This window comes from Anolis sagrei, chromosome 5 (genome assembly GCF_037176765.1).
Source record: "Anolis sagrei isolate rAnoSag1 chromosome 5, rAnoSag1.mat, whole genome shotgun sequence".
Taxonomy (NCBI): domain Eukaryota; kingdom Metazoa; phylum Chordata; class Lepidosauria; order Squamata; family Dactyloidae; genus Anolis; species Anolis sagrei.
In genome coordinates, this window is record NC_090025.1 from 103339414 (window position 1) to 103353062 (window position 13649).

Genomic DNA, 13649 nt, shown 5'->3' on the forward strand with positions numbered 1-13649 from the left:
ACAGAAAACCATATTTAATTATCTAGAGATGATGTGATCTATCCAATGCAATTTTCTGAATCAGCACTCCAAATAATCCCAGGAACAGGCCTAAACATGAAGACACCAAGGTGCCCCCACTTCCACGTGCCACATGGAATAGCCCCATTCAGGGAGAGGGAGGGAGGAGGAAAAGAAGCAGCAGTCAGGAGGTTTGTTGTTGCATTTTTCATGGGTAGTTAGCCTCTCCCCTCCCGAAATTGCCGGTTTTGCAAGACCAGTCACTCTTGTTGCAACAGTATAGTAATGGTGTGGCCATGGACCATATTTTAGTTTATTGGGACCACTGGTGATCCATGTACCACAGGTAGGGAACCACTGATATATCAGATCCACCATTAAATACATTAAAGAATTTCAGACTATCACCATCTGAACCTAGCCTACTTCATTTAGAGGTGTTAGAAGAGTGAGGATATGCAATCAGAAATTAGTCAGATGATTGACTACCATATCATCCTTGATCTGGAATGGGCACTATTACATTTATTTATGGGTGAAAAAATAGAATAATCATAAGGATTTGTTTTCCGTTCTATTGGCTAGGCAGATCATTGCCAGTAATTGGGGGAAATCATACAATACATCGTTTAGACCTATAGTATAAAAAAGACTGACGTGGCAAGTAAGATGAGCAAAAGAACAGAAAGATAATATTATATTTGAAGTAACATGGTTCCCGTTTATTTCTTACGTAAGCCAAACTAATAGAGAAAGCCATATTCCACTGACCCATCTGTGAAGGATTAATACAATGGAAAAAATAATTACAAAGGGATTCATTTTCATTTCAAAGTCATGACAATATAACTCATGTCATATGTAACTATTTTTAATGTTTTGTTGCTCTACTTTTTTATGTTAAAATTTGTGTTTTAAACATGATTTACAAAAAGTAAATAGAACAATATTTAATTCTTGTGGTTTATTTTTCTTCAAGGACCAAGTATGTGGCCTGTGTGGGAATTTTGATGGTATCCAAAACAATGACTTGACAAGCAGCAGAAAGCACCTTGAGGTGGATCCAAATGACTTTGGGAATTCCTGGAAAGTTAATTCACAGTGTGCTGATGTCAGAAAGGTATTATTAAGTGTGAGGACTATGGAGAGAGCATCTGTCTGCACCTCCCCTTTTTAAAATGTCACAGTCAGTAAGGCCAGAGAAAAGTTGGAAAGCCTCAACACTCTAAGCTTGGCTGAACCTATGAGTGTGTGTCACTGAAACATGCGTGGATGGAAATGGCCTGGAGAATCATCTCAGGCTCCATCTATACTGCCATATATAACAGAATTTGAACTGCATTATATGCTCACTGTAGACTCATATAATGTGGATTGACCTGCATTGAACTGGATCATATGAGTATACATTGCCATATAATCCAGTTCAATCTGCATTATAATGGCAGTGTAAAAGATAAAGGTAAAGATTTCCCCTGACATTAAGTCTAGTTGTATCCCACTCTGGGGGCTGGTGCTGATCTCCATTTCTAAGCCGAAGAGCCGGTGTTGTCTGTAGACACCTCTTACATGGAGTGCTGTTAACTTCCCACAGAAGCAGTACCTATTGATCTACTCACATTTGCATGTTTTTGAACTGCTAGGTTGGCAGAAGCTGGACCTAGCACTGGAACTCACCCTGCTCCCTGGATTCGAACCGCCAACCTTTCAGTCAGCAAGTTCAGCAGCTCGGGGGGGGGGGGGGCACCCAATTTCCATTTCTCTATGTAAAATAAAATGCTAGCTGTTTACTTCACATCATGATACACTTTAGGTTTCCTTGAATGGGTAATTAACACTGTTGCCCTTGTGTTAAATACATAAACCACAGTATAATTTCTATTTATTGAACTTTTTCAGGAGCAAACCTTGGTATCTTCTTTGTGCAGTGGTAATGTAGTGAAGCAAGTGATGGTGGAGACTTCATGTAGTATCTTGACCAGTGAACTCTTCAATGAGTGCAAAAAATTGGTAAGCAACTTCTAAGAAACTTGTCACATTCCTTTCTAGCTTTAGTGCCTGGGCACCATCTACGTATTATCAATCAACATAATCTTTCACTAGAACAGAATTTTCCAAATATTTCATGTTGATTTATTTATTTATTTATCGTGTCAGGAGCAACCAGACAGTTGTATTACATTTTTAACAAAACAAACAAACAAACAAACAGACAGACAAAACACAGAATTTGCAAGCTTGGTAGTTGATTAAATGTCCTTTGACCAGTAGCTGGGCACTTGGAGTGCCTCTGGTGTTGCCGCAAGGTCCTCCATTGTGCATGTAGCAGGGCTCAGGTTGCATTGCAGCAGGTGGTCAGTGGTTTGCTCTTCTCCACACTCACATGTCGTGGATTCCACTTTGTAGCCCCATTTCTTAAGATTGGCTCTGCATCTCGTGGTGCCAGAGCGCAGTCTGTTCTGCGCCTCCCAAGTTGCCCAGTTTTCTCGCCCAGGGGGGAGTCCCTCATTTGGTATCAGCCATTGATTGAGGTTCTGGGTTTGAGCCTGCCACTTTTGGACTCTCGCTTGCTGGGGTGTTCCAGCGAGTGTCTCTGTAGATCTTAGAAAACTATTTCTTGATTTAAGTCGTTGATGTGCTGGCTGATGCCCACATTGATGACACATATTTTAAACATGCATCCATTTGCTTCACATTAATTCAGTTTAACTAGCAAACTGGAGGTTAAACCAGCCCCGTGTAAGTAATACAGACAAATGCATAAATTGTGATTATAAAATGTACAGCGATGCAACATATCTCATGAAAATCTTTCATTTACATATATTTAAACATTTACGATTTATTTCTTATTTCACTCAAAGGTTTTTCATTACATTCATAACACACCACACTGTGGCTGACACACTAACATATTTGAAAAGCTCTGCACTGTTTGATTATTAAGCAAAAAGTGGGTGCTAGATATAATATCATAAGAAAGCTGAGTGGTATAACCTGGGGAATCACAACCAGGAGGAAGGGATGGGGATAGAAAAGTTCCAGTTGGCACTTTTAACACAAGACTTTCTTCTTCCAGGATAGCCAGAAATCCAAAATATCATTGCCACTATCTGGTCTTTTGTTCAGATTCTGATCACATGTTTGGATCTAATTTTAATGTTAAAAATATGAGGAGATGAGATAGGAGAGCTTATCTTCCTCTGCATCTTCTTACCACAGTTATTTCTGATTTCCTGCCTGATAGTCCACTTGCCATGTAAAGAATTTAGAAAAGGAGAGGAAAGAGTTTAGAGATCCAACAGGTGAAGGTTAGATGGCAGAAAGTTTGACTATTGTCCAGTATTAGAAGGTAGACTGAGATTGAGGAAGAGAAGCTTTTTTGACTGTGAAAGTGAATTACCTGTAAAATGAAGAAGAAAGGTATCAATGAGTGGGAAAGTCTGACACAAGTAACTTCTTTTGCAGATAGATCCTGAACCATATATGGATATCTGCATGTATGACACTTGTGCTTGTGAATCCATTGGAGACTGTGCCTGCTTCTGTGATGCTGTAGCTGCTTATGCTCATGCCTGTGCACAGAAAGGAGCAGTGGTGCATTGGAGGTCACCAAGCCTATGCCGTAAGTTTTATGTTTATATATTTATATATCATCTATCTGTCTGTCTGTCTGTCTGTCTGTCTATCTATCTATCTATCTATCTATCTATCTATCTATCTATCATGCCGTAAGTTTTATGTTTATATATTTATCTATCATCTATCTGTCTGTCTGTCTGTCTATCTATCTATCTATCTATCTAAAAATGCTCTGTGCGTAATTAGTACCTTAAAAACAAAAGAACCAGTGAACAAAATCACACCAAATTTGGCAACAAAATGTCCCACAACACAAGGAGTGACCATCACTCAAAAAATTATGGTTTTGTCATTTGGGAGTTGTAGTTGCTGGGATTTATAGTTAACCTATAATCAAAGAGCATTCTGAACTCCACCAACGATGGAATTGAGCCAAACTTGGCACACAGGACTCCCCTGACCAACAGAAAACACTAAAAGGGTTTGGTGGGCATTGACCTTGAGTTTGGGAGTTGTAGTTCACCTATATCTAGAGAGCACTGTGGACTCAAACAATGATGGATCTGGACCAAACTTGGCATGAATATTCCATATACCCAAATATGAGCACAGTTGGACCATGGGGGAAATAGAACCTGACATTTGGAGTTGTAGGTACTGGGATTTATAGTTCACCTACAATCAGAGCATTCTGAACCCCACCAACAACAGAATTGGGGCAAACCTCCTACACAGAACTCCCATGACCATCAGAAAATACTTAAGGCCATCCAGTCCAACTCCCTTTACCAGGACAAGAAAACATAATCAAAGCCCTCCTGACAAAGAGCCATCCAGTCATAGATATAGATAGATAAATATGATTCACACACACAGAGATTAACATAGATTTGAAAGGGACTCCTAAAAAAGGACAATTATGTGTTGCGTTTTCCAGAGTAGGCAAACCAGACAACCTCCACATCAACACTGACAAAGAAACAGCAAGAAATACTGATTACCCAACAAACATAAAGAAATTCATATATTAGAAACCAACATTTTCTCATTACTTTATATTCCAGATCACCAGACTGGGCCACAGAAACGTGTGGCAGGGGGGCAGCTAGTTATTTCTATATTATATTTGAACATATGTTGAACTAATGGTTTCTTCCTTTTGTTGGTTTCTTCCTTTTTCTATTTCTTGGACACACACTCTTTAAATCTTAATTTGCTTGAAAGTTTTTTAGGCACCTATTCTTGTTTCTTTAGACACCAACATAATAGCTATGTTATAACATCAACAGTTTTAGTGTAGTGATTAGTACTGTTGTTTTTATGATTCCATGGGAAAAACATTTATTTCTTTATTTCTGTACCTTTTTTAGCACAAAGTTGTGAAGATATGAACAGGCAAGAAGACGGATACCAGTGTGAATGGAGATACAACAACTGTGGTCCTGCCTGTCCAAGGACATGCCAGCACTTTGATTCAATGGCATGCCCAGTGAAATGTGTTGAAGGATGCCACGCACAATGTCCTGCAGGCAAGCCTGTTCTTTTTTGTTGCAGGATTATTAGGAATTTCTAGCGTTCATCATAAAAACATTTGCTTTTGTTGCAATTATTTAAGAGACAGAATGTTCCCATTACCTTCAATCTTCAGATTGGATTATTGCAATGCACTCTACATGGGGCTGCCCTTGAAGATGGCCCGGAAATTGCAATTTGTGCAAAGATCGATGGCCAGATTACTAATTGGAACAAGCTACAGGGAGCGATCAACCCCCCTGTTCAAACAGATCCACTGGCTGTCAATGAGTTTCCGGTCCCAATTCAAGGTGCAGGTGATTACCTACAAAACCCTAAATGGTTCAGAACCTGCCTATCTTTGCGATCGCATCTTCCCCTACAAATCAACATGAGCCCTAAAATCATCCGGGGAAGCCCTTCCTTCGCTTCCACCTCTGTCTCAAGTGTGGTTGATGGGGACGAGGGAGAGGGCCTTCTCAGTGGTGGCCCCTCAGCTCTGGAACTCTCTTCCTAGGGAGATCGGACTGGCACCCACCCTGCCGTCCTTCTGCAAAAACCTAAAAACATGGATGTTCTGCTGTGCCTTTGACTAGGCAGTTCCAAAGAATTAGCCCAATGTTACCCAAGTTCCATCACTTTAGCATGGCCCTCCCCTCTACAATCCTGACATTTTAATGCCCATGAACATTATCCTCCCAGCCCCACCTTTCTGAATTTTGCATTTTCCCTTAGCTCTATCTAGGAATTTGCACAAACCCAGAGCCCTCTGAACTCAGCACTTTTATCCTTCGGTATGGTACTGTTTTTATGATGTTAAGTTTTATTGCAATATGTTTTTATTTGGTTTTGTTCTGATGCTATCTTATTGTGTTATGTTTTTAACTTTGTGCTCTCTGGGCTTGTCCCTTTGTAAGCCACCCACACATAAGCTCCCAAAATGACAGCTCTGTGATAACTCATTTAATAGTAACTTAACTTTTGCACTTCCTTGCCTTATGTTTTTCCAGTAGGGATCTTGGAAGAGGCCAAGATCCCTACAGCTTGAGGGCTGTAACAACTCATAGGTCACATTATCCCTTGGGAACTGCATCATGTGACCTCCTCAGATCTCCCCTAAATAAATTTTGACTAACAACATTTGTATATTTTTAAAATAAAAAAATAACTTCCATGTATGTGTGATGCAGTTATGTTCCCAAAAGCCGTTTCCTTCACACATAGCACACAGACATGCACATAGAACCCCCCAAATAATTGGAAAGCAACTTGAAAGCACGTTCGGTTCCCTGGCACCATCAGAAAAAAAATGGTGCCCTTTGAATGTCTTTGAATTAGTGTAGTATTGCATTGAATAAGGTGTAGTGTATTATTTATTACATACAGTATATACTCGAGCATAATCCGACCGGAATATAAATTGAGGCACCTAATCTTACCACAAAAAAAAATGGGAAAACGTATTGACTCAAGTATAAGCTAAGGGTAGGAAATGCAGCAGCTACTGGTAAATTTCAAATTAAAAATAGATACCAATAAAATTACATCATTTGAGGAATCAGTAGATTAAATGTTTTTGAATATTTACATAAAACTGTAATTTAAGATCAGTCTGTCCAACTCTGATTAAATCATTATTCTAACCTTCTTCAATGTAGTATCCTCCCAATAATAATAACAATAAACTAATAAATGTAATAAAATAATAATAATAACAGAGTAAAATAATGGAAATGTAATAATAATAGTAATATATTAAATGTAATAATAAATAGAGTAAAATAATAAATGTAACAACAACAACAAAAACAACAACAGAGTAATAGAATAAATTACCTTGACTTGAATATAAGCCAAAAGGGGGCTTTTTCAGCCTTAAAAAAGGGCTGAAAAACTAGGCTTATAGTCAAGTATATACAGTATATGCCCCTGCTGCTTCCTTGCTTGTTTGGGAAAGGGGTCGAGAGATTGGTGATACCACTGGCAGTGTAGGACGGAGTAGCTCCTTCAGGTTATTTTAAAAAGGCTCATATGTTTGAAATTTGCTGTTAATGTTGCTTCTGTTTTGAAAAGCCGTATTTTTGCAATTGTGAAACAGGAAAAATACTTGATGAACTTTCCAACACCTGTGTTCCCCTTGAAGAATGTCCTGTGTGTGAAATGGAAGGCCATAGGGTTCCCCATGGAAAGAGGATCATTTTGAACTCTGAAGATACACATCTCTGCAAATCCTGGTAAAAGAGAGAACTTTTTAATCATAGGTGGGTGGGCTAGGTGAGGGAATGACCAATGTAGTGGATATTGCTCTCCAAAATGCTTCTAACTTGTATTATAGAATTTGACTCTTTAAAGTAGTAGAGTGGACTCTCAGGCCCTATCTACACTGCCATATAACATCCAGATAATCTACTTTGAACTGGATTATATGGCAGTCTAGACTCATACAAGCTTTTGGGACAGGGCAATAAAGCGGCAATAGGAAAGATGACCAGGCCAATTAGATTTGATGCGGATGACTAGGACGGTTTTAAATTGTGTATTTTAATATTTTGATAAATGTTTTTTAATGTTTATGTATTGTATGTGAATCTGTGTCCCGGTATTGAGTGTTTGCCGTGTATATGCTGTGCTCCGCCCCGAGTCCCCTTTGGGGTGAGAAGGGCGGAATATAAATGTTTTAAATAAATAAAATAAATAAATACAATCCACTTCAAAGCAGATAATGTGGATTATCTGATTTGATAATCTGGTTTATGTGGCAGTGTAGAAGGGGCTCCACATAATGCATTTTAACTTTCAAATGGTATCATATGGCAGTGTAGTTGGGGCCCCAGTTAACCAGAACTCATGAGGATTGATAACTCAATCTAGACCCCATCTACACTGCCTTATAATGCAGTTTGAAACTGTATTATATGATCAATGTAGAGCTCTTTTCATCCTTTTGGGCTCCTCTCATTTACACTTTTTCTATTCCTACCTCAACCAGAGTTTTATCATTTTACCTTGTCCATTTGGCCTGCCCATTGTATTTGATTTTATATATGCCAATCACCTTTGTTTATTTTATTTTGCTACTGTATGTATTTTATGTATTTTATTCTGATGAAATTTTGTTGCTTGCATTTTGTATTTTATTTTGCTGTATTGTATCTTTGGGCTTGACCTCATGTTAGCCGCCCCGAGTCCCCTTCGGGGAGATGGTGGTGGGGTACAAATAATAATAATAATAATAATAATAATAATAATAATAATAATTTGAAACACAACAAGATGAGTCCACAGCAGACACTCTACTGGCTGTTGTATTGCATCACACGTCGGACACTTCCCAAGTGTCTAGGACTGTGTGATGTATCGGCGAATAATGCGTGCAGATCCCAGTAAGGTGGCCTTTTGCAGCTGGCAGCTGGTAATCTTGTCAGTGCCAATTGTGTTTAAGTGCAGGCCAAGGTCTTTAGGCACTGCATCGAGTGTGCCAGTCACCACTGGGACCACCTTGACTGGCTTTGTGCCAGAGTCTTTGCAGTTCAATCTTAAAATGCTCATATCCTGTCAGCTTTTCCAGTCGTTTCTCTTCAATCCTGCTGTCACCTGGGATTGTATTATCGACGATCCATACTTTGTTTTTTAACACAATTGTGAGGTCAGGAGTATTATGCTCCAAAACTCTGTCTGTCTGAATCCAGAAGTCCCAGAGGAGTTTGGTGTGTTTATTTTCAGTAACTTTTTCCGGCTTGTGATCCCACCAGTTAGTTGGTATTTGTGGCACAAGTTCTAATGAATCATCTGAGCAATGGTGTTATGCCTCTGCTTGTAGTCTGTCTGCGCGATCTTCTTATTTATTTATTTATTTATTAGGAATTATTATTAGTATTATTATTATTATTTATCATTTATCTGCTTTATATGAGCCTACACTGACTCATCAATGATAATGTAGATGGGACTTATATGATTCTACACTGACCATATAAAGGAGTTTCAGACTGCATTATATGGTAGTGTATACAAGGCCTGTTTTACTGTTTTGCTGTATTAATAACAGCTTTTTGTTTAACATATTATTTCTTTGTTTTTTTAGCAAGTTGCTTGAGAGCTCTGGTCACTTGGGCCTGTGTTAACCGAGAGTCTACTGTATGAGGTTGAAGAGAGAAATGTTCAACCAATAGCAAAGTTTTTGAAATGCCTGCTAATAATTTATTGTATGTGCCAATAGGCCACTTCTGTTCCCATGAAACTCTGGAATGTTGCAAACATTTATGAATCTCTGCCTCACCAGGGATACATTATTGCATGTAGTTGTCACCTAATTTACATGGCTGCACCATCTGTACAAACAACAGAAAAAAGTATGTGTATTGCTAATATCCAAAGAAATTGGAAGCTAAAAGGATATCATCCACCAAACATTACATCAAGATTAAAATAATGAATTATAATAGCCTTAGAACTCAACATTAATTCCCAAAATTCTTATCCATAGTAACATTATGTCATGTTCTGTTCTATGATTGCGTGCTGTGGTTTTTTCAGAATTTTCTTAACCTAAGCCCAGTCATTGTCAGCCCCAGCTGCTGTTTTGCTGAGGTTAAAACATAGAGAGAACAAAACAAAGATCTCAGCTAGTCCTAAGAGGGCCTCGTGCATGCTGAGACTAGCCTCATTCAGAAATCTTTATGGTGGTCTGGGATATTTCTTACTAGTTGTGGCTTATTGTAGTTAAATAGATTTCTTTCTGGTATAGCTGATCCAGCAGATGATATACAAGGTGATTCTTCATATTATTGGTTTGGGTTATAATAATGATATATTTTAGAAAGTTTAGGACCCAGTGCCTGCTTGAGTTTGAAAATTGGGTTCTAGAAGAATATTTTTGTTCTTACAACCATTCCTTGCATCTGTTATCAATGCTAAATGCATTTTAAAATGCGCTTTCAATTTTTTGTACCTGTAGAAGAAATGTTTTCAATAACAAAACTTTTCTCTTTTGACCAATACCCGAGACAGTTGTGGTCATTAAGCATGAGAGAAAAGAGACTTAAACAAAGGGCAATTTTGCCTTCTCTTCTTTCCATTCTTGATATGTTCACTATGATTTAATCTAGCTTTGTTCTCATAAAAACAAAGTAATGAGCTAAATGAAGTGTCCATAATATTGTCCAATACACATTTTGGTGCCTCAAATGTAAGTCGCATTTCTGAGTATATTTGACCTGCCGATGCCAATAATATCACCAGTTTCCCCCATTCGGCTCTAGTTTCTTATATGGATAGGCGGCATCAGCTGTAGTTTCTTATATATGTTTGTCATGGTTTTCTGTGGGCAAGCAGATGGTGATTGATATATGGCATATGTTTTGTATCTCAAAAAATATTTATTTATTTATTTACAATATTTATATTCCGCCTTTCTCACCTCGCAAGGGACTCAGGGCGGATTACAATGTACATATACATGGCAAACATTCAACGCCATAGACACACAACATATATAGACAGACACTTAGAGGCTATTTAACATTCCAGCTTCTGGCCACCAGGGGAGCTGTCACTTCACCGTCCGTTTGTGACACTGATGAACTACTTCCTCATTCTTTGCATACTTCCTGGAGATTTTTATGGCCTCATAAATCAGTTAAATTAGCCTCCCCACATAAGTGGTACCTAATTTTCCTACTTGACATTTGCAACTGTCTTTCAGGCTGCAAAGGTCGACAACAAGCAACACAATTTTGGTCAGGAGCTCACTCCAACCAGGGCTGGCTTTGGACTCATGACCTTTCAGTCAGTAGTGATCTTAATCCAGCTGACTCCCAGCCAACTGTGCCAAAACTAGAAGTAATGAAGTCTATCCAATGCGAATAACCCCAAGAACAAGCCTAAAAACCAATACACCATTTATTTTTGTTGGGCTGTGTAATGAATAAAATAGAGGAGGGGAGGGGAGAGAAAAAATGCAAAAAAGTATGATGAATTGAAAGAAGTAATTTCTGTTAGTTACTGAATAAAGAAGCAGAATTTATTTTCACTGGATATTTGCTAGATTCCAAATGTTACAAATAATCACATTTGGTTCTTTTGCCTAGAAAGGGCATCTTTAAACCAAGATCAAACCTTTTTGCCAGGTCACAATGTTATGGAATTAGATCTCTGCATGGTACCCATTTGTCCTGTTTCATTTGTTGTTTCATTCCATTTGTTTCATTTGGAGACACAAAACGCCCCCCCCCCCCCACTTTCTGGTACGAAAATAACCTCAAAACGAAAGAAAGTGTGAACAGATACTATTTAGTCGCCTGCTTTTTGGGCTATGTGGTGCTCCTCACATGCCTCAAAGAGAATTGCAGCATGATATTCCCCTCTGAGCCCTGCCTGACTACCGGTAAATTACAATCGACACATAAGCTGAAGTTGATTTTTCGTGAAGATTACTGTGTATGAAAGAACAGCCTATGTAGCAAACAGATAGTATGAACTGTAGTAATTTCCAAGTGATATACTGATATTAAAGTTGGTTGTTTTTAACTGTAGCTTTTGATATTTTTTTTCTAGTCATTGTGTGGGACGTAACTTGACGTGTCAGGCATGTGAGCCAAAAGAAAGTACCGAAATCCTTCTCACCACCACAATTGCCCCAGAAGATGAGATGATATATGAATACTCGTGCAGCAAAATGATGGACCTTGCCTTCTTAATTGATGGTTCCAGTAAGCTTTCTGAGAGTGATTTTGAACAGCTCAAAGCTTTCATCATTAGCACCATGGAAAAACTCCACATCTCTCAAAAAAGAATTCGCCTGTCAATTTTGGAATATCGTACTGGTTCACATATTTACCTTGGGCTAAAAGATGTCAAAAAACCATCTCAAATGAGGAGAATTGTCCAAAATATAAAATATACTGGTGGAGATGTTGCCTCTGCAACGGAAGTACTTAAATATGTAGTATTCCATGTGTTTGGGAAGGCTCCCAGGACAAATGCTGCTAGAATGGCTGTGTTATTTACAGCTAGCAAAGATCCAAAGAGAATTCAGACTATCTTCCCACTTCTGAAAAAGAAAAAGATCATTGTAATACCAGTTGGACTTGGACCACACATAAGCATTGAGCAAATTCGACACATTGAAAGTCAGTCATCTGAGAACAAGGCCTTTATAATGAACAGCGTAGATGAGTTAAGGGAACACAGGGATGAAATAATTGACTACTTTTGTGGTCTTGTGCCCGAAATAAGTTCTGTATTTACTACACCCAACCCTGCTACAACTCGCCCTACAGTAACAGTACCTGGAGTACCAGAAGCAATCCCAACAGCATTTAGTTATATTCACAAAACAATCAACATTGTTTTTTTAATTGAAGGTTCTGACAAAGTTGGTAGGGAGAATTTCAATTTGGTTAAAGAATTTATTATTCGCACAATCAAAGAAATGAATATGCAACAGGAAACCATTTACATCATGATACTACAGTACTCATTCACAATCACGGTCGAGTATTCCTTCAATGAATTGCAGTCAAAGGAAGACCTGATTAAAAAAGTGAGGGAAATCAGATATCGTGGAGGGAATGCCACCAACACTGGAAAGGCTTTAAATTTTATCACCGAACAAACCATGACTACAAGCCGTAGAGGAAAACGGCAAGCACCAGAGTTTGTTTACATGGTGACTTCAAACCCTGCCACAGATACCGTCTCTCGCCTACCTCGTGATATCAACCTCATTCCAATTGGTATAGCTCCTAATGTGAATGTCCACGAACTGCAACAGTTAAGTCAGCCACAGAAACCAATAATCCTTGACGGATATAATAAACTCGTGCAAGAAGGGCCTGACTTGGTATTAAGAACTTGCTGCTCAGGAGAAGGTAATAGCTTTCTTTTCATCTAGTGATAAGAATATGAATTATTTTTGTGAATATCTTGAAGAATTACATGGTAATTATCTTGAGAAATGTTACTTTTAAAATTTTAAGTGTCATAGCTAGAGCTGTGGATTAACTGGTGACATGTTAATATTTGTGTTGTCATAATATTATTTTGTCTGATATTCTGGCTAGTCAAACAGGTATATTTTGCTGAATTTTGTAATGCTTTCAAACTCAAAAACTATTTTGACTCAAGGTCAAATCAGGATATGGGACATTCTCAAGATTGTATCTCTGAAACCACATCTACACTGAACTATAATGTGGTGTAGGGGGGCACATTATCATGAGGCATCCAAATGCACATTAACCCAGGTGTGGAGACAGCTTTCGGGATTGCTTATTTTTACTATTTTAAAGCCTAGACTGTCATTCTGCCTCTGTGGGCTCAAGCAGTGCATGGAGAAGGGATGATGGTGTCATCCTCCCTGCTCCTCTTTTTAGGCTTTAAAATAGTAAAATTTGGCTCTTTACTGAGCCTGGTGGCTTCCCCTTGATCAATTGTCCCTCTAAATGGAGGTTTCAAGAGGGGAGGGGAGAATGCTCCCTCAAAGCTCTGCTGCATCATTTGGAGGTGCGTCAGAGCAAGGAGAAGTCTCTAGGCTTGGCAAAGAGCATATGTTT

General features: G+C 38.6%; 1 protein-coding gene across 2 annotated transcripts in view; it reads left to right on the forward strand.

Annotated features, from left to right (window-relative positions):
• VWF (von Willebrand factor) overlaps window positions 1-13649 on the forward strand; it is a 161484-nt gene that overhangs the window by 69410 nt on the left and 78425 nt on the right. For both annotated transcript variants that reach the window (XM_067468939.1, XM_060778086.2), the window contains 6 exons: window positions 980-1120; window positions 1900-2010; window positions 3469-3625; window positions 4953-5111; window positions 7193-7328; window positions 11650-12965. In XM_067468939.1, the coding sequence (XP_067325040.1) occupies window positions 980-1120; window positions 1900-2010; window positions 3469-3625; window positions 4953-5111; window positions 7193-7328; window positions 11650-12965 (2020 nt within the window). The remainder of the gene's footprint in view (window positions 1-979; window positions 1121-1899; window positions 2011-3468; window positions 3626-4952; window positions 5112-7192; window positions 7329-11649; window positions 12966-13649) is intronic.